The 20284-nt window shown below is 36.2% G+C and overlaps 2 protein-coding genes across 3 annotated transcripts; both read left to right on the top strand.

Annotated features, from left to right (window-relative positions):
• Positions 1-338: 338 nt before the first annotated feature.
• On the top strand, positions 339-12683 carry LOC116022400 (ABC transporter D family member 2, chloroplastic). Of its 2 annotated transcripts, XM_031263120.1 has the most exons (11): positions 339-672; positions 1727-1928; positions 2023-2090; positions 2510-2836; positions 2983-3147; positions 3944-4172; positions 5283-5521; positions 5619-5937; positions 11571-11842; positions 12113-12285; positions 12370-12683. In XM_031263120.1, exons 1-10 carry the CDS (start codon positions 472-474, stop codon positions 12269-12271), a joined length of 2181 nt encoding a protein of 726 aa, XP_031118980.1. In that variant the 5' UTR covers positions 339-471; the 3' UTR covers positions 12272-12285; positions 12370-12683. The 2 variants fall into 2 exon arrangements, with proteins under 2 accessions (XP_031118980.1, XP_031118979.1); XM_031263119.1 differs by having other exon boundaries at positions 12113-12683.
• Positions 12684-16278: 3595 nt separating this feature from the next.
• LOC116022256 (mitochondrial phosphate carrier protein 3, mitochondrial-like) lies at positions 16279-19990 on the top strand. Its single transcript, XM_031262888.1, has 6 exons — positions 16279-16710; positions 17454-17815; positions 17898-17941; positions 19009-19223; positions 19322-19446; positions 19552-19990. Exons 1-6 carry the CDS (start codon positions 16426-16428, stop codon positions 19601-19603), a joined length of 1083 nt encoding a protein of 360 aa, XP_031118748.1. The 5' UTR covers positions 16279-16425; the 3' UTR covers positions 19604-19990.
• Positions 19991-20284: the final 294 nt, after the last annotated feature.

Genomic DNA, 20284 nt, shown 5'->3' with positions numbered 1-20284 from the left:
TTAACCGAATGCACACCCCTAGTTTTCCATAATACATCCAAGCACTGGAAATGAAACTGTTTTCCGGAAAATGACTCATTTTCCAGAAAACATTTTTCAAAAGTCATTTTTCCTGCTTTCCAAACGGACCCTAAGACAATTTCGTGTTTTTTTATTTATTTTTTTTTTAAAAGACAATTTCCTTTATTTTACTCTAATATCAATATATCATCAATCCAAATTAACTTTAACCCCCTCCCTTGCATTTTTGTGTGGAGTATTATTTTCCATCCACTCTAATTATATATGTATATGTATATATATTTTGTGTGTGAGTTGCAGGAACCTGCACAACCATTTTCTTTTCATGTTAACGTCTACATTCTATACTTGAATGCAAGACTGAGGATAAGGTAATTTCTCTTACGGCAGTCCCACATCCAAGTTCCTCATCCAACTTATACTACAGCTTACACACCTTATCCATTAGAAATGTCTTGTGACTTCATAATTCCTCCCTCTTATCTGCACTCTTCTTCTTCCTCCTTTCTCTGTAAGCAACGGCTAAAGCTTTATAATGCGTTTCCTTTCAAGCTCAGACTACCCGTTTCGACAAGGCCTCTGATTGTTCAAGCCGAGTCCAGAACCAGAGAGGAGGACCGGATTGCTAGCCAGTCTCGTATCCCCAACAAGGTAATTCCGATTACACCTTAGCCTGTCGCTTTATAATACTAATAATAATCCAATTGCCGTTACTGCTCACAACTTTTTGTAGGGTATTTGTGCTGATTCCTATGGATTATGTTGTCTTGAAGCTTTAATTTGAAAGTGGAATGAGAATGCCCTTCTTTAGGATAAGAAAATCGCAGTGCAAGGGATTACAGTTTACTAGTTTTTTCACCCTCTTATCAATTTACAAGAATGCCAAGATTTGAATGCTAGAGTTTGAATTCGTTGTGTTGCAATGACAATTCTGTTACATAAAAGCGGTGTCACTATGTTAGGGACTTCCATTGATGTGTATCAGTACTTTCTCCATATTTGGTGGATAAACTAGGAGATAAATCAACACTGTAGTTTACCCCATCATGACACCATTCTTGAATGGACTTTATCCAACAAGCCTTCTCCATACTTTCCAGCCATAGAAGCTTCACTCACAGAAACACAAGCAATCTTGGACAAAATAGGTAGTGTAATGAAGGATTCCAATCCCAATTTCAGCCTTTACAAGTTGTTACTTGAAAATTCCAGTACCAGTGATCCTACAATATCTTTCATTTATGCCTGCTATGGAGTTTCTTGTAGGTTCATACCTATAACATGGCACCATGATTTGTTTTTGACCACCTTGTTTTTGGCACCATGATTTGTTATTGACTGCTGTTGCATGAACTAGAACCATTTTTTGGGCCAATATAAAAGGTTCCTTCACTGCATCTCTATGAATACAGTTTTCATATGGTTCTGAACAATGATTTGATGGTCATAATCCCCAATAGCCCAATGCTTTGCCAAAATGCACTCATATTAAGCTCATTGAAAGTAATATAGTATTTGATGCGACACCAAGGTTCCTGAAGCACACATCTGCAAAATACACATTCTTCTTGTTGTTTGTGGCTTAGCCAAACTTGACATGTGTCCAATATTCTTCCTCATACTTTAAAGCACTGATGGAGCAGGACCACTGTTCATACTAATAGTGGTACACTGTGTGTGTGCGCGCGCACATGTGTGTTTATAGAATCAAGATGCTGAACGGAAGGGTCAGGATCTTCAAACACTTGCCCGGAGGTTCTGGAAAGTTGCTGCTCCCTATTGGTCCTCAGATGATAAAGTTCAAGCTAGGTTGCAGCTGGCTGCAGTCTTTGCCCTTACTTTAGGGACCACTGGTATCAGTGTTGGTTTCAATTTCCTTGGTCGTGATTTCTATAATGCCCTTGCCAGTAAGATTCCATGCCCGCTTTTGCCCCGTTCTACATCACACTCCACTCTATTACCTTGCTAACTATTCATCTTCTTCAATCAAATTCATGTAAGACAAAGATCAAGAACAGTTCACCAAGCAACTATTGTACTACCTTGCTAGTTTCGCTGGTGGTATTCCGGTAAGCTCTCCACCTAGCTGCACTTCCTTATATACACATTGTTTCATCTTCTCTGCATTTGCTACTTAAATTTGGCTGGCATCATTTTACCATTGGGGATGATGTGTATGCCTTTTGTTTCTGGTTTCTCTGTTCACATAAAAGCCAGAATTTATTCAATTTAGTTGTTGCTTTATTACACAGTTTGTTTTAGTCTATTCTATTTGCATGCTGTCCACCAAATATGCACTTTCATAAGTGTATATACAAACACCAAGGTTGCAACCGTTCTTTATATACACACACACACACACACACACACACATTTATTTATTTATTTATATTTGTGTCCATAGAATTGGAAAAGACAGACAAAATACTTTTGCTTTTGTTCCTTATGACCTTCAATCCTGTTTATACTTTATATATATATTTTGCAGGTTTTTGTGTTGAGAGACTATGCACGTGAAACACTAGCATTAAGATGGAGATCTTGGATGACAAGCTATTACATGGAGCGCTATTTGAGGAATCAGACTTTTTACAAAATACAATCACAATCAATAATTGACAACCCTGATCAGCGAATTGTTGATGATTTGAGTTCCTTTACAGGAACAGCTCTTGCATTTTCTTTGACACTTTTCAATGCTGCAGTAGACTTGATATCTTTTAGCAATATCCTGTATGGCATCTATCCACCGCTTTTTCTCGTGCTTCTTGCATATTCTATTGGTGGAACAGCTATTAGTGTATTTCTTGGAAGGGTAATGTTCCCATCTTGAAAGAATTCTACTACATTATCATTTTCTATAATTGACACACTATCTTGAATTCCCCATTATATGACATCTTTGGGACATTATCATCTCCAAGTAATGGTGGAAATTATCTTACTGTCTTGCGATTTCAGGGATTAGTGACCCTCAACTTCATGCAAGAGAAAAAAGAAGCAGATTTCCGCTATGGGCTAGTGCGCATTAGGGAGAATGCCGAATCAATTGCATTTTATGGTGGTGAGGAAAATGAGATGCAACTATTGCTACAACGTTTCAAAAGTGCTTATGAAAACCTAACGGTATGGAACATATACCCTACTGTTTGTCTATGCTTTTTAGTTTCAGTCTTTATTGAAGTATATGTGTTTCATGCCTTCATATATCTGGTTAGCTTCACAATGAAATACTTGAACACTGTAGACCTCAGATGAGGAGAAGTTTAGGTTTTATTGCAAAACAGAGTCCTTTCAGAACACTTCTATTTTTTGTAGATCTCATTTGGTTCTGCATCACTAATTCAATAACATTGTGTTTCTGAAAGGGGATGAAGTGGCCTCTGGTGGAGTCATTTCTGCACTGCTTTCAGTCTCAACATTTGTAATTATAATTTATAAAAATGATATGTTAGTTTGTGAACCAAAATAAAAGAAGGAAACATAGAGTGAATGAGTTAATACCTCCAATGGTCCTCCGAGTATTAGCGATTTACCAGCTGTGGTCCCTCGACTTTTAAATGACCTCCAATAGTCCTCCAAGTTTTAAAAAATAACCACCCATGGTCCTAATTCTTAAAATAACCCGAGTTTAAAATGACCACGGGTGGTTATTTTTTAAAACTTGAAGGACCATTGGAGGTCATTTAAAAGTCGAGGGACCACAGCTGGTAAATCACTAATACTCGGAGGACCATTGGAGGTATTAACTCTAGAGTGAATTGTCTATGCCTTAACTATACATTATTTTAAACATTTTTATGCCTTTGTTAATGTGTATTGATGTATTATGAATATGTTTGGTGATACTTGTTATCTAGCATAAAGTTGTGTACAAAACTACAAATTATCTTCTTACATTTGCTTTCTTGTGCTTGCACAGCAATTATTGATATCTTCCAGGAATTTGGAGTTTTTCACAAATGGTTACCGCTATCTGATTCAAATTCTTCCTGCTGCAGTTGTCGCACCCATGTATTTCTCTGGGAAAATTGAATTTGGGGTCATAAATCAATCTGTGTCTGCATTTAACCATATTCTTGGGGATTTCTCCTTGATTGTTTATCAATTTCAGGCTATTAGTGCATTTTCAGCCGTCATTGATCGACTAGGTATTTTATCTTGTTGACTTTACACTTTTATGCTAGACCTTTTTTTCCCCAGATATTTGCTTTTCTTGTGTAATGCCTTGGTGATAGCACATGTTAACTAGGCTTTATTACTAGAATCCTGCTGCTTAAGTTTTTGCATCACTGGAAGGGCATATTCAGGTCAAGTCATTTAAATGGTTAAGAGATTTATAAATATTGTGATTTAGATCCATAACTTTTAAAATGTGGTATAATAAGGTCAAGGTTATGACTTGGTTATTCCAATCTGCAACTATGAGTTTCTTGCCTAGTCTATCTGGATAAATTTGGGATTGTTAACAAAAGTATATAAGTATATATAATGGACAGGTAGTTTTGTGCTTATGTGTATCATGTAACCAACATCCTGATACAAAGTTTAGATGTTGATCAAACCCTAGAGAAAAATTGAAATTACTAATGTAGTAGCAAGAAATGACAAATTTCAGTGTTATCAGTTGTTTTAAATAGGTAGAACTTAGATGTTGTCACTTGCTAGTACTCACTTCAAGGGTAGATGATGACTAACAATTAAATCTATTTTGCAATATGTAGATGCTAACTTGTTAGCATTTGAAACACGGTTAGGTGAAGAGAGTATAATACAGGCATGGAAACAGGACAAGATCTTTTTTTATTGGTTTCATCAGAGAAAAGATAATAAAAGAAACAAGCAGAGACAAAGATCAATGTCTTTTCACTTCAAGGCCAGCTGCATCTTTGTGAAGCATTTGAAGAATGAGGTTGGGAGGGTAAACAGGAAGAGACATCAAAAGACTAACAGTTTTTTTTAAGAGGTAGGATGTTGTAGATGTAGGGCCGATGAAATTGCTAAAGATGGGGAAGGAGTTCATGAGGGTCTCTATTTCCATTGCAAGTTAAATAGAAGTATATTCTTGTGTGGTGGAAACATCAAACTATACATCAAAACCATAATTTCGTACATCTAACATCTGATATATTATTGAGTAGCAGTTTTTTCCCTACCCTTATTTTGATTGGCTATACTTATAGTTTCTATAGCTTAATTGGGGCCCAGTGATTATCTGTAATAGTATTTACGTGGGAATTTTCAACTTTTCTAATCTGTAGGTGAATTTGATGACATTTTGGATAGCAGCACCAGAAAAAATAATGAGTCCACAGAAGAGATAAAATTGAAGTATTGCTATCTAAGCAGTTCAACTGACCTGCATTCAAATGGATCCATTTCATCCAGAAACTGTGTGAAGGTATTGGGTATTGAGCAGTTGACCCTACAGACACCAATGAGTAAAGAACCTCTTATAAATGGCTTGTCATTGGAGGTTTTTGAAAAAGATCATTTGCTGGTCAGTTCTAGTGTGCATTTCAAGTTTCTAACTTGCTACTTGGGATGATATATAAACTTTGAGTGAAATGATTACTGTTATATAGTTCTATTGACAGGTTACAGGACCAAGTGGGAGTGGCAAAACTTCATTATTGAGAGCTATAGCTGGTCTTTGGAACTCTGGAAAGGGAACTATAACATTCTATGCCAAACATAAAAGGGAATTACCTCTTTCTTCAGATATTGTTTCTTGTGAAGTCATTTCAACAGATGAGATAAATGTGGACAGTACTGTGCATAGAGAGAAGAATCGTGGAGGTGTATTTTTCCTTCCACAAAGGCCATATATGGTTTTGGGAACACTTCGTCAACAGTTGTTATATCCAACTTGGACTGAAGATTCGGATTTTATGGAGAATCTCACCGAACAAACTGGTATGCCACTTTAGATTCTGTAGACTGTGTATCTGCACCATTTTTGTGGCATTGGATGTCCAAACCACACCTGAATTTAATTGGATATACATGACTTTGAAAAGATTTTAGTTCTTGTATCTTCTGAGTGCAAGGGCATGCCTCTCAACCTCTTTTAAACTTAATTTTCTCTATTCCCAGTGATTGCACTCTTTTTATGCCTTTAATCTTTAACTTTGTTCATTCCAACTGTGTGTAATATAGCTAGGACTAGGAAATGACCTTCTCATCAGTTTTGGGTCTTTGTCCTTGACCAAGTTGAGTAAGTAGAAGTGTGTTGTCTTCTAAAAAATATCATATGGTTTGATGCTTAGCTATTTCTTACGTTGAAGTATGGAATGTAGAACGTGCACTGTATATTTTAACTGATGAAAATGAACTGTACAAGTACAAGTCTACTATTTATACAAGCTAGTAATAGGATTCGCCAAGCTCTCAACAACTCATTTCAAATTCGAAATGAGTAGATGAGAGCTATTCTCTCAACCTCCCTCAACATTCTCTAACACTCCCTCTCAAGCTGGAGCATAGATATCGACCATACCCAGCTTGTTAGATATATAAATAACCCGACTCCTACCAAGCCCCTTCGTAAATAAGTCGGCCAGCTGGTCACCACTACGAACATGTACGGTAGATATCAACCCCTGTTGCACCTTCTCCCGTATAAAGTGACAATCAACTTCAATATGCTTAGTTCGTTCGTGGAAGACAGGGTTATTTATAATGTGTATTGCAGCACGGTTATCACACTACAACTTCACTGGTAACTTCATCTCCACACCAACTTCACTCGAGATATTGTGCACCCAGACTATTTCACTCATCACATGAGCCATAACTCTATATTCTGACTCTGCGCTACAACACTCAACTTCTTGCTCTTCCATGAAACAAGATTGCCTCCTACAAACACACAGTACTCCGTCATAGACCTTCTGTCACTAGGTGATTCAGCCCAATCAGCATAAGAAAACGCCTCAATGTCCGTGTGTCCACGATCAGCATACAAAATCCCTTTTCTAGGAGCACTCTTCATATACTTCATGAACCGAATAGCTGCTTCCCAATGAGTCAACCGAATAGCTGCTTCCCAATGAGTCTGCGTAGGTGTACTCATAAACTGACTCACCACGCTTACTGAAAACACAATATCCGGACGGGTAATTGTGAGGTAATTAAGCTTCCCTACCAACCTCCTATATCTCTCTGGATTTTCAAAGGCCTCCCCCACTCCGGCCACAAGCTTGACCCCTTGATCCATGGGAGACTCACACGGTTTTGATCCTAGCAACCCTGTGTCCTCAAGTAGGTCTAGCACATATTTCCTTTGTGAAAGAAATATGCCTCTCCTGTGTTTACTATGTCATCCACATACACTATTAACAAAACACACCTATAGCTAGTATGTTTATAAAAACAGTATGATCACACACACTTCTCTGCATACCAAACTTGATGACTGCATTGCTAAATCTCCCAAACCATGCACGTGGTTACTGTTTCAAACCATAAAGAGATTTCTTCAGTTTGCACACCTTCCCAGACTCCCTCTGACCAACAAACCGATGTGGTTGCTGCATGTAGACTTCCTTAGATAAATCCATGCAAAAAGGCATTCTTCACATCTAATTGGTACAAAGGCCAATGGTTAGTAGCAAGTAAAGAAATTAATATACGGACAAAAGTCAACTTTACCACCGGGGGAGAACGTCTCTGTATAATCTCTACCAAATGTCTGTGCATAACCCTTAGCCACCAGGCGCACTTTCAATCTAGCAACAAAACCATCAGGGTTCATTTTAACCATATAAACCCACTTGCACCCAATAGCAGCCTTACTAGCCGGGAGATCGACAAGATCCTAAGTTTGATTCTCTTCAAGAGCTGCCATTTCTTCTCCCATGGCATACCTCCAACCACCCTGAGACAGAGCTTGACTTAAGGACTTTGGAACCGAGACAGAATCTAACGGAGTCACAAAATCACGTGAAGAGGATGGCAAATGGGTATATGACACAAAAGAAGAAAGGGGATGGACACAACGACGTTTACCTTTCCGAAGGGCAATAGGAAGTTCCAGATCTGTTGACGAAGATTCTGGCAAGGCAGGACTCACGGGTGGAATTGCTTGTGCACCAACTTCACTTTGCCTCCTGTGATATACTTGTGTAATAGGGGCTTAGCTCCAGACTCAACCAAGGTAGAAGGGACAATAATAGTGTAAGGAAATCATCCACCAATGAGGGAGAACTACAATCGGAGACACATCCACTAAACACAGTATTCTCAAAGAAAGTGACATCAACGTAAATTAAGTACCTCCCCATATCAGGAGAATAATACTGATACCCTTTTTGAGTACTCGAATAACCCAAGAAAATTCACTTTAGAGACTTAGGATCAAGTTTCCCTCTTTGAGAGCGGATATCCTGAACAAAACAAGTGCAACCAAACACCTTTGGAGGTAAGGGGAATGATGGGCTATATGGATAAACAAGACAATTTGGAACTTGGTCTTGGAGGACTCTTGAAGACAAATGGTTAATTAAGAAGGAAGTTGTATGAATAACATCTGCCCATAACACTTTGGGTATTTTCAGCTGAAACAATGAAGCTTGAGCGACCTCTAACAGATGACGGTTTTTCGCTCTACCACACCATTCTATTGAAGAGTGTTGACACATGAAGATTGGTGTATCATTCCATTTCGACTTATATAATTTGAGAAAGGATGGGAAAAATACTCAGACCTATTATCGCTACGCAAAACTTGAACCGTTTTATTGAACTGTATTTTGACCGTAGCATAGAAACTACAAAAAATACAAAATAACTCATCTCTAGACTTCATGAGATATAACCAAGTGTGTCTAGAGAAATCATCCACAAAAGATACAAAGTACTTAAACTTAGTCCTTGATGTCACAGGATATGGACCCCATACATATGACTGAACTAATTAAAATAAGGACTTTACCCTGTTATTGACTCTAGAAGGATAAGACACAAGACAATGTTTAAAAAGTTCACAAGACTCACATTGTAAGGCAGATAGAGACTTAAAATCCGTACACAGTTTCTTCAAAGTAGGTAAAGACGGGTGACCATATTGACAATGCTGCTGGGAAAGAGATGTATTACCCATCAAACTACTTAGAGCAGCTTCAGAACAAGGAGTGAAAAGCTGCTCTAGCACATACAAGCCACCAGTCTCCTTTCCTCTACCATCTTCTTCATCAAAAAATCCTGAAACAAACAATAACTAGGAAAGAATAGAACACAACAATCAAGAGTCTGGGTAATTTGACTTATCGAAAGTAAATTGAACGTGAACTTCGGAAGGTACAACACAGAAGAAAGGGACATTGATGGAGTTGCAACAACATTACCTCTACCCAAGACTGAAGTAGACGAACCATCTACCAGGGTAATTGTAGTTCCAAATTCAATGGGAGAATACATGGAAAAGATATTCAGATTACCTAACATATGGTCATTGGCTCCGGAGTCAATGACCCATTGTCGAGACGAGGAAGAGACACAAGCAATAGGATTACCTGTTTGAATTAATGTGGCTGAGGAAGATGGCAAAGGTTCTTGACTAGTTGAAGGTTGCGAGGAAGACACTTTTAATTGATTAAACATGGCCAACTCCTCATCGGTCATCACAACTACATGTCCTTCTGGTTTGGTGACGGAGTTCGCAAACCTTTGAGGTCGAAACGGCTTAGGACATTGGTTGTGCAGATGACTGGGCTCTCCACAATTGTAGCACACTCTTTGTCCTCCTCGGCTTCCTCCACGTCTTCGAAACCGACCACCTCGACATAAAAACATGTCTTTTGCCCATATCATCACCATTAGAAGTCCCTGATGCGTTTTGGACCATGGAAAAGACTTGGTCTAATGATTCCAAATCTCTACTCCCAAGCAATTGAGACCTAAGAATTTCATGTTCTTTATTTACCTTGAAATCCAACTAAAAACATGCAATTGATCTCGCTGTTTTTTCATTTTTCCCACGTCATCTGTAATAGACATAGCAGTACACAATGCTTCACTCACATTTTTGAAATCATAATAATAGTCTCTAATGTCTCGCCCCTTTTGAGAGGGACGATAAACATCTTGAGACAACTGATACAATTTTCTGAGATTGTTTGCCCCACTAAACCATTTATCAACCAACTCCCACACATCTTTAATAGTCTTACAATGCTGCATGGATAGTATTATTTTCCTATCAATGCAGTTAATTATTCGGGGCAACAGAGCTTTATCATCTTTTTTCCATTATAAGGCTTCACCTGGTTTTGTTGGGCAGGTTTCCTTTAAATGACTATCTTTACTCATGCATCCCAAGTTAATTTCAATTGTTTAAAGGATTTAAGGAAAATACCTTGACTGGCAGCTCTATGTCTCACAAGGTTTTGAGGAGAGTACACCATCCTATATATATGATTTTGGAGGACATACGGTATGGTAACAGGTTTCCATGTACTACTACCTCAAAACCCTAGCTTCCAACTTTCCTAATATGTAGGATACCATATGTGATGAATATACCTTATAACATCAATAAAAAATTTCCATTCCTCGAAATTGGACCCGTCCAGTGCAAGCACCACATCAATCAACTTAGATGGGGTTCACACTACGGTAATAGTCCTACCCTTCAGCCATGTTAATCCAGCAAAAGAAAACACCAAAAAAATAACTCACCAGGTTTGAACACAACCTACCCCACCAATATTTCAACACACCTCACCACACACCATACCTCAACAGATTTGTATCACCATGACAAGATTGTCGGTACCAGCCACGACCGTGAAGACGCCGAAAAACTTCTCACGCACCGGTGTGTGTCGTCGAAGCAGAGGAACAACGATGGCGTGTGGGAACTCTAGCACTGCTGCGATTTCGCTGTCGTCGTCATTTCCCTGTTTCGACCGATGCCCATTGCCCACACTCCCTCACTCCGCCCTGATACCTTGTAGAACGTGAACTGTATATTTGAACTATACAAGTCTACTATTTATACAAGCTAGTAATAGGGTTAGCCAAGCTCTCAACCGCTCATTTCAAATTTGAAATGAGTAGATGAGAGCTATTCTCTCAACCTCCCTCAACATTCTCTAATATGGAATATAGGAGTTGTGAAGTTGACAGTTGGAAGTTGGATGGGTGGAATTTTTTTGAAGGTTATGCATTTTATTCATAAAACATTCTTACCCTCAACCCTCATGAACGGTGTGAAGTGTTTTTCAGACATTTTAGTCAAGTGAATGGAAAAGTTTAAATTTATTTAGTGAAAAGTTACACCAAGTGAACACCCATATGTTTTTTTGATCCATCTCTCAGGTAATATGCTGCACAATCTAGTAACTGCACAGGTTGTCATTCTTGATAATCCTCATTTTTTCTAGCATGTGGAATGGGAATTAAACATCCTATTGCTTTCAGTCTTTATTTCATCTTTCATGCTTCATATTGCTTTCTTGACGATGTCTAGCTCAGGTATACCTGAGAAGAATCAGAGAAGATATTCTTGTCTTCATCCTGAATTTTTAAATTTTTGTTATATGTAGATTCTCCATCATTCTTGGTGCGTTCTCCTGGAGCACAGTATGTGGATGTAGATTCTAAAAAGCCCACAACGGATGATCTAATCCAAGTTCTAAAGGATGTTCGGCTTGGGTATTTATTATCTCGTTTTGATGGTCTAGATTCTATGCATGAATGGTCAAGTGTTCTTTCCCTAGGAGAGCAACAACGTCTTGCATTTGCAAGACTATTATTATCAAAGTCCTACTTGGTTCTACTGGATGAATCTACAAGTGCTTTAGATGAAGCCAATGAGGTAATTATTGCCTGATAGTCATGTTTCTGTTTCACTTCCTCTCTATTATCCATGTGTGTGTTTCAGTCTATTTGGAATTTATTGATATCTTTGAACTAGCTGAAAGGCCAAGATCTAAGAAGTTTGGATCCTACCGATTTCTCAGTCCCCACCCAGTTAATATGCATGCATAATTTAGCAAAGAAGTGTGCTAAGTCCATTAGGCGTGGGGTCAATTTCCATTTTTACTAGAAAAAGGAACTCAGTCTTATATGGTTATTTGTGTTACAGGAGCATTTGTATCAGCTAATTCAAGCTGCAGGGATAACATATGTAAGCATTGGCCACCGTTCAACCCTCAATAAATACCATAAGAAGATGTTGCAAATATCGTCGACTGCTGATCCAACGAGTACAAAGCCAAATTGGTGCATTGATTCCATTCCATAGGACAAGATTCCTTGGTATAATAGCTAAGCTGAAGAATCTTGTTTCTTTCTTGTAAATAGGACCAATTTTACAAGTGATTAAGAATATAATTTGTACAGGGTTCGAGTCAGCATCTATCTGGAAAGTATTACGAAGTACGAGTTTAGAGGCTGAGTGCTACGATGCTCACTAATTTTCTTTAATTTTATTTTGCATTATGTGTAGTGTAATTTATTGTACCTGTAAAGACTGTCATCCCAAGTTCAGACTATCGTAGCAAATGAGATATCTTTCTTTTTTCTTTTTAGTTTTGAAAGCAGCGCCAACCTATAGTACCAGCAACTACCGATAAAGAGTACGTGGTTTGCCGCATTGTAATTTGTTGTTGATTAGGGTCACAAGTGAGATTTTATTGAGTGCACACCTTTAATAACCTGTGAATATTTCTTGTTATCCAAAAAAAAACAAAAATTCTTTTCCTTCGTGCAGTGTAGCATTTTGGAAAAAATGACACCTTTACCATCAAAATTATAAGGGTACTAGTTAGTTTAGTAGGTTAGTAGACCAATATCTAATTAAAAAGGCAGTTAATTAATTTAGTTAAGTAAAAAAAATAGTTTCTTTCTTTAATGATACAAAAAAAAAACTTTTTTTAAAATGCATTATTCGATACAATAGCACTCACATAATTAATAACATATTCCTATTAAAAAATAGCATACATATACATATATATATATATATATATATATATATATATATATATATATATATATATATATATATTTGCGTATATATTTTTCAACTTACTGAAACACAAAGAGTCATTTCCTGTCACTAGACCACAAGGTCAATGACATCAAATACTTTGTTTGAATGTACATCGAATTGAAAAAATCATGAATTTCTTTTTCAATAGTTTGCATTTTATTCGAAACATAATATTAATATGATTTTAAAAAAAAATTAGAGATGGTTCTTGTATCAAAATATCACAAGTTTGATTTTGACCAACATCCTCTTAGTCGACTTGTCTAACATTGGCCCTGTTTGGTAAATGGCTGTTAGCTAATATTGTTAGCTGATTGGGTTAGAAGGTATAATTAATTGATAATATTAGGTGATTGTAACAAAGTGTTTGGTAAATTAGCTGTTAGTTGATAGTTGTTTGGTATAATTTCTTTTCTCAAAACGCTAATTGAAAAGATTATTTTGAGTAGCCTTTTGAAATTTAGTATTTTGGAGTTACAAAAAGTTTATTAACCAAACACTTATATTGATTTTTTAACCCAGTCAAACAACTAATAATGGTCAAATAGGCTAAAATTTGTTGATAAGCTAATTATTTACCAAACAGAGATATAATCTTTCTAGTACTATTACTTTTTCTTTGTGGGTTGTAGATAATTACACAGGAGCGAGTTTTATTCACTGCACAATTGTACACCCTATGTAATGGTAGCGAATTTCTCTCGCTACAAAAAAAAAATTGTTAATTTTGATCAAATTAATTATGCACTTAATTTATACTCCCCTGTTATATTTTATATGTCCTACTTACTATTCATTGGTCAAATTAACTATTTTTTTTTTTATTTTCTAAATATTTTTTTACTTATATTTAAATTTAATTTTTTATGTGTTTAATAGTAGTACTTTTAGTGTAATTGCTAAATATATAAATTTTATATATTAATAATAAATTTAATATTATCAAAAATCAAATTAAAAATAACTTGTAAAAATCTTGAACGATACACATAAAATGAGATTAATTTTAAATGTACTAGTATTTTCGCCTGTGCGTTGCACGGAATGGATTTGCTATAATATTTTAATAATATTGATCGATATACAATTATATAAATTATAACATCAAATATTATATAACGCAATTGATGAAATTTGTTGGACCGATTATGTTTTCTGATGTTTTCCTTACTTGAATTAAAGCAAATAATTGTCCAATTACCCGTGCGATGCACAGATAAATTTTTTATTATATATTTAGATAATAAAAATAAAGATAAAATTATTTTAAAAAAATTATATTGAACATGTATATTTATTTGATTATAAGATTAGTGCAAAAGTATTACTCAATTAATTGATAATATATGACTTGTTTGTCTACAATTATCTTTAAAAGATCAATATGTAATATGACTTATGTAATTATATTATTACTAAAATAAATATGGAAAAAATTAGAAATAATTTAATTATAATTATAATTATTATAAAAATAAATTCAAAAACCAATGTTTAGTTTAATTATCATACTAATTATTAGACAATTATTAATAGTCAATTACACTAATATATGTGAAATTATACTTTTATAACTTAAGTATATTCATGTTCACTGTATCGCATTGTAATTATTATAAATAATCTAACAACACATGTTTAATTAATTTTTTTTTAAGTTTAAATAATTTAAAGTTTTCAAAAGGAAAGTGTAATTAACTTTCTTAAAAGTTTTTTAAAAATAATTTTTTAGTCAATTAGTAATGTCCTTTTCCTTTCCAATTTGCCTAATTTTCATTTCTTTTTTCGTTAGAATATTTTTATATTTTCAATCAATTAGTAAAATCAGTTTACTTTTCCAATTAATTAATACTATTAGTTTGTGCAGTATAGAACACATCCAGTATAGAACAAAATTTTAAGAAGATTTTACCAATTAGCTGATTGTATGACTGTTTTAGGTGGGAAGCTTAAAGTGAGAATTTAGTTTTTATATATATAGTAGTCTTATTACGATAGAATTGTAGTATGATAGGAATTGTATTGTAGAATTGTACAACGAATAGGAAAATAAGAAATAATCGCATCCTAAATATTGTAGGACTGTTTTGGGTGGGAAGCTTAAAGTGAGGATTTAGTTTTTATATATAGTAGTCTTATTACGATAGAATTGTAGTATGATAGGAATTGTAATGTAAGAATTGTACAACGAATAGGAAAATAGGAAATAATCGCATCCTAAATATTGTAAGACTCTTTTTGGCGGGAAGCTGATGATTTTGTTTTTATATATAGTATAGATATAGATTAAGTGTTAGCAGTCAACGAAATCTACGTTTTATATAATGGAGTTAATATTTACAGTACTCTAACTATTTAATCCCTACTTTCAAAAAAAAAAACTATTTAATCCCTCAATGATAGTCCTCGAAGCGCCCAAAAGGTTATGGGCGGATTGTTATGCCGTGGACCCAGGTCCACCTTGCAAGGTGGACTTGGATCTACATTCACATACACTATACTCTACATTCACACTTTGTAAACTCCACATTCACACATTACAGGATTATATGTTTAGTAACTATATTACCACTGTTATGCATTCACATATTCAAAACTCTATATTCACAGGTCTTGTACTCTATATTCACAACTTAAGAACTCCACATTCACACATTACAGGGCTACAAGTTGCTAGAACTTTTAACTCTATTACAGATTCACACATGCATAACTCTACATTCACGATTTCTATACTCTACATTCACACTTTGAAACCTCTNTACATTCACACTTTGAAACCTCTACATTCACACATTTCTAGGCAACTCTACATTCACACAATCATAAGTCTACATTCACGATTTCTATACTCTACATTCACACTTTGAAACCTCTACATTCACACATTTTTGAGCAATTCTAATTCAGCAATGTGTTTACTAATTTAATAATAAAAAATAAAAAATAAAAAAAAGAAACAAAACGACGTAGTTTTGGACCCAGGTCCACCTTGCAAGGTGGACCTGGGTCCACGGCATAATTTGCCGTTATGGGCTTATGGCGTGACTTGCGAAGGTCGGGATCAAAACAAGATATTCCACCACCAATTCTTGGAGTCAAATCATTATTTAATTACAGCAAATAAATAAATAAAATAAAATAAAGATGTTGAGGCGTGGGCGAAATGGTAAAACCGCCCCACCTACCACTAGGGCCGGTTCGTTTCATTTCATTTCCGTATATATAACGCAAAGGCCCATTGGCTGTGGAAAGGAAAGCGCCTACTGCCTAATATAAAGAGCTGCTTCTACCTTACGACTTACGAGCTTCGTTATCAGGCAGTGGAGGTCGAGTCGAGTGTTAGCTAACGTCGCCCTCATTTCTATCATTCTCCCGTCTCCTTGGCTCTTTTACTTTCAGACATGGAGAACTCATATCGCCGCCACTCTCTCATCCCAAGCTTCCTCTATTCTTCACCGCTTTCTTCTTCTTCTTCTTCTTTCGCTTCCAAAACTCAAATCACCGCTGATTCCAACTCTTCATCTCCGGCGAATAACAGCTTTACGATTCCAGCTCCCAGCGAGCCTGGCAAGATCCAGATGCACTCCCCTCAGTACTATGCTGCCTGCACTGCTGGTGGTATCTTGAGCTGCGGTCTCACTCATATGTCCGTCACTCCTCTCGATCTTGTCAAATGTAATATGCAGGTGCGGATCGAATTTTCAGATCTATGTGCTTTCATTTTATGCATTTTTCATTTTCCACTCATTCGATCTATCATCCATCTTTTAGATCAGATCTGTTATGCTCAATTTTCACTTGAGATTTATCCACATCCTTTCTGTTTCAGAATACTACTCTTACTCTTAATCGTGGTGGATGTGGATCTGTGCCTTGCTTATTTATGTTGTCCACACATCTTATTTTGTTGACCTCATATATCTTGTGGTTTTGCTACAGTACTTTTACAGCACACCTCTTGCATATGTGATGGCGTGGAGTGATTGCCCAGTTAGCTTCTCGCTGTTGTGCGTTTAAGCACATGGTTGACGCGTTAACATTTATACTTAAACAAATCCTGCTTCATTCATGGTTGCTATAATATATTTTTGTGCTTATTGTTATTTAAACAGTGTGACCTTTCAAAAAATCGCTTGTGATGCAATTCTTTGAACAATTATTATCATATAATTGATATCTATCTTTCTAAGCTTTTGTGTTTTTTAATTTTAGTAAAGTTTTATGGTCCCATAATAATTAGATTTTTTATATCTCCTAATCACCCTGATCCATTGAAAATTTGATTATTTCACCTAGTTCACTCATACGATAATTGGTTCTCCATTGTTAACTTTGAGCCTTTCATGTCTGAGGTTGTAACTTGTTTCCATTGCTCTGCTTCGTCAGCCCCTGTAGTATGTTAACTGATTGGAATTTTGTGAATATATAGATTGACCCTACCAAGTACAAGAGCATCTCATCTGGTTTTGGAGTGTTGCTCAAGGAGCAAGGAGTCAAGGGTTTCTTCAGAGGATGGGTTCCTACCCTTCTTGGTTACAGTGCTCAGGGTGCCTGCAAGTTTGGCTTCTATGAATTTTTCAAGAAGTACTACTCTGACCTTGCAGGAGCAGAAAATGCGGCAAAATACAAGACTTTGATCTACCTTGCTGGTTCTGCATCTGCAGAAGTGATTGCTGATGTTGCACTTTGCCCCTTTGAAGCTGTAAAGGTTCGTGTTCAGACTCAGCCAGGTTTTGCTAGGGGGATGGCAGATGGGTTCCCAAAGTTTGTCAGATCTGAAGGAGCTCTTGGGTATGCTAATTATTTCCATATTTCATGTTTATCACCATATTTATAAGAATATCTGGGGGTTTTACATATTTATTCTTTGCAGGTTGTATAAGGGTTTGGTTCCTCTTTGGGGACGTCAGATTCCATGTAAGTGGAAGTGTTTGTACTTGTCATCTTATTTTTAGTTTTTCCAAAGTTTGGTTGAGGATATGTTGCTTGTGTATTTTTTACTGGATTGTGTATGCATTTATGTATGTGCATGCATGTGCTTGTTTGTGTCTGTGGCTGTTTGCATTTTGCTTATCATTAGTCATTGACCTAGTTGCCTCTAGGCTCAGCAAATGGGTGTTTTGGGCAGTGTGATGGTTATTGTTCATGGTTGGCTGTGAAAAAAATGTTTACTCCAGTTGTTTTTGGTGGCTTGTGGACTTTTTGGACTTTCTAAAATTTATTTTTTGGTGGGGATTATGGACTACAAGTACTATTTGTGGCTTTTGTAATTTTTTTTTTTGCATCTACTGTGTGGCTTTTGTGGTACTAGAACTTATATAATGTGTGTATATGTTTTTGCTGCTATCAGTGTAAACTGTGGGGTTAGATGTAGAGCTGTAGAGACATACTTATTATTTCAGAGAAAATGCTATCATTGCTCAATGCTGTTTGCTATTAGTAATTGTTTCTGAAATGTGCACAGATGCATCGTATTGATGTTTTTCTTAGTGAACTGTACTGCAGATTTGAACACGATGCCAATTGGGTGCAATTGATTTCAAATATAATGTTTCAGAATAATGATGTTGCTTTTTTATTGATGATTATGTGCAAGCTTGTTTGCTTGGGTTATTTCCAATTTTTGAGTCCGTCAGCTATTGGGGTTTTCCACCTTTGTTCTTTACTTCAATATCAATTAAATTTGGTACTTGACTTTCAAAACCTTCCACTTTTAACCCTTTGTAGACCACATTTAGTACCCTTTGTAGACCACATTTAGTACCAGGTTTTGTACCTGACTAGGACTGAAACCAACAAGTTTTCAAAAGTCAAGTACTAAGCCTAGTTGATTTTGAAGTCTAGGATTAAAAGTGAAAACCATAATAGTCAAGGGATTAAAACTGGAATATACTCTTCTCTGCTATGTCAAATGTATTTTTGGCTGCATGTGATCTAGTTAGTTTGCTTTGAATATATATTGATTAGAAACTGTTTCATTGCAGATACCATGATGAAGTTTGCATCCTTTGAGACTATTGTTGAAATGCTATACAAGCATGCTATCCCTACACCCAAAAATGACTGTAGCAAATCTTTCCAACTTGGAGTGAGCTTTGCTGGTGGATATATAGCTGGTGTTTTCTGTGCAATTGTATCCCATCCTGCTGACAATCTTGTCTCTTTCCTCAACAATGCAAAGGGGGCCACTGTTGGTGATGTGAGCACTTTGATCTTCACCATTTGATTTGACCCTTATTCTTCCATAATAGTCTGGGCTCTTTAAATTAAATTCTGATTTTCCTAATCTTTCTGCAGGCTGTGAAAAAGATGGGAGTATGGGGTCTCTTTACTCGTGGTCTTCCTCTCCGTATTGTCATGATTGGCACTCTCACTGGTGCTCAATGGGGAATTTATGATGCATTTAAAGTTTTTGTGGGACTGTAAGTTTCATCTTTTAGATTCTCAATCATCTCTGTTATGCTTGTTTTTCATGTGTTCTTGTTACTTTATTGGTGGAAGCTGATGAATTGATGATGATATTTCAGGCCAACAACTGGTGGAGTTGCTCCGCCTCCTGTCACAGATGCCAAGGCTTAGGATCAAATTGGAAACAAACACCCTACATCTACTACCGATTTGATGGAATCAATAAACATGGACTGGCTGATGTTTCTTATTAGCGGTAGAGTAATTCTTTAATCATTACATTGAGCAGTCCAGACAATTTTTGTGATTCACTAATTTTGGATTGCTTGCCTCATAAACTTGAAGCTGCTGCAAAAGTTTTTGTATTAGAATACATATAGTTGATACTAGGATTGTTCCTTTTCCCATCAGAACAAGGGAATAATTTTTAGTTTGGGGTGGGTCAGCCCTAAACATTTTTCCCTTCTCCAGAGACACCTGCGTAATGCAGAATTGCAAATTATTCATCCCACCCAATTTATCTTTCAAGTTATGTCGAATTGCAGATTATTCATCCCACCCAATTTATCTTTCAAGTCATGTCTGTTTTGTTACTTTATATGGGCAATTGCTTTGGCTAGAATACTTAAATGATCTTACCTTTTTTTTTGGGTGTGTGGTTTAAACAATTATGGGGAATCGGGTGAAATATAGGGTTGAAGGCAATTTATCCCCTCATTTGCTTGTCTCCGGATGGTTATTCTTGATGATGCCTTTAGTCTTTCCCAACATTTATGGTCATCTTCACGATTCTTGAACTAACCGTTATGGTCATTTGATTCACGAACGCTCCCTCCCCAAATACCAATTATT

The sequence above is a fragment of the Ipomoea triloba genome, chromosome 6, assembly GCF_003576645.1.
Source record: "Ipomoea triloba cultivar NCNSP0323 chromosome 6, ASM357664v1".
Classification (NCBI taxonomy): domain Eukaryota; kingdom Viridiplantae; phylum Streptophyta; class Magnoliopsida; order Solanales; family Convolvulaceae; genus Ipomoea; species Ipomoea triloba.
The sequence above is the reverse complement of the archived record's forward strand: the minus strand, read 5'-3'. Positions and strand labels throughout refer to the sequence as shown.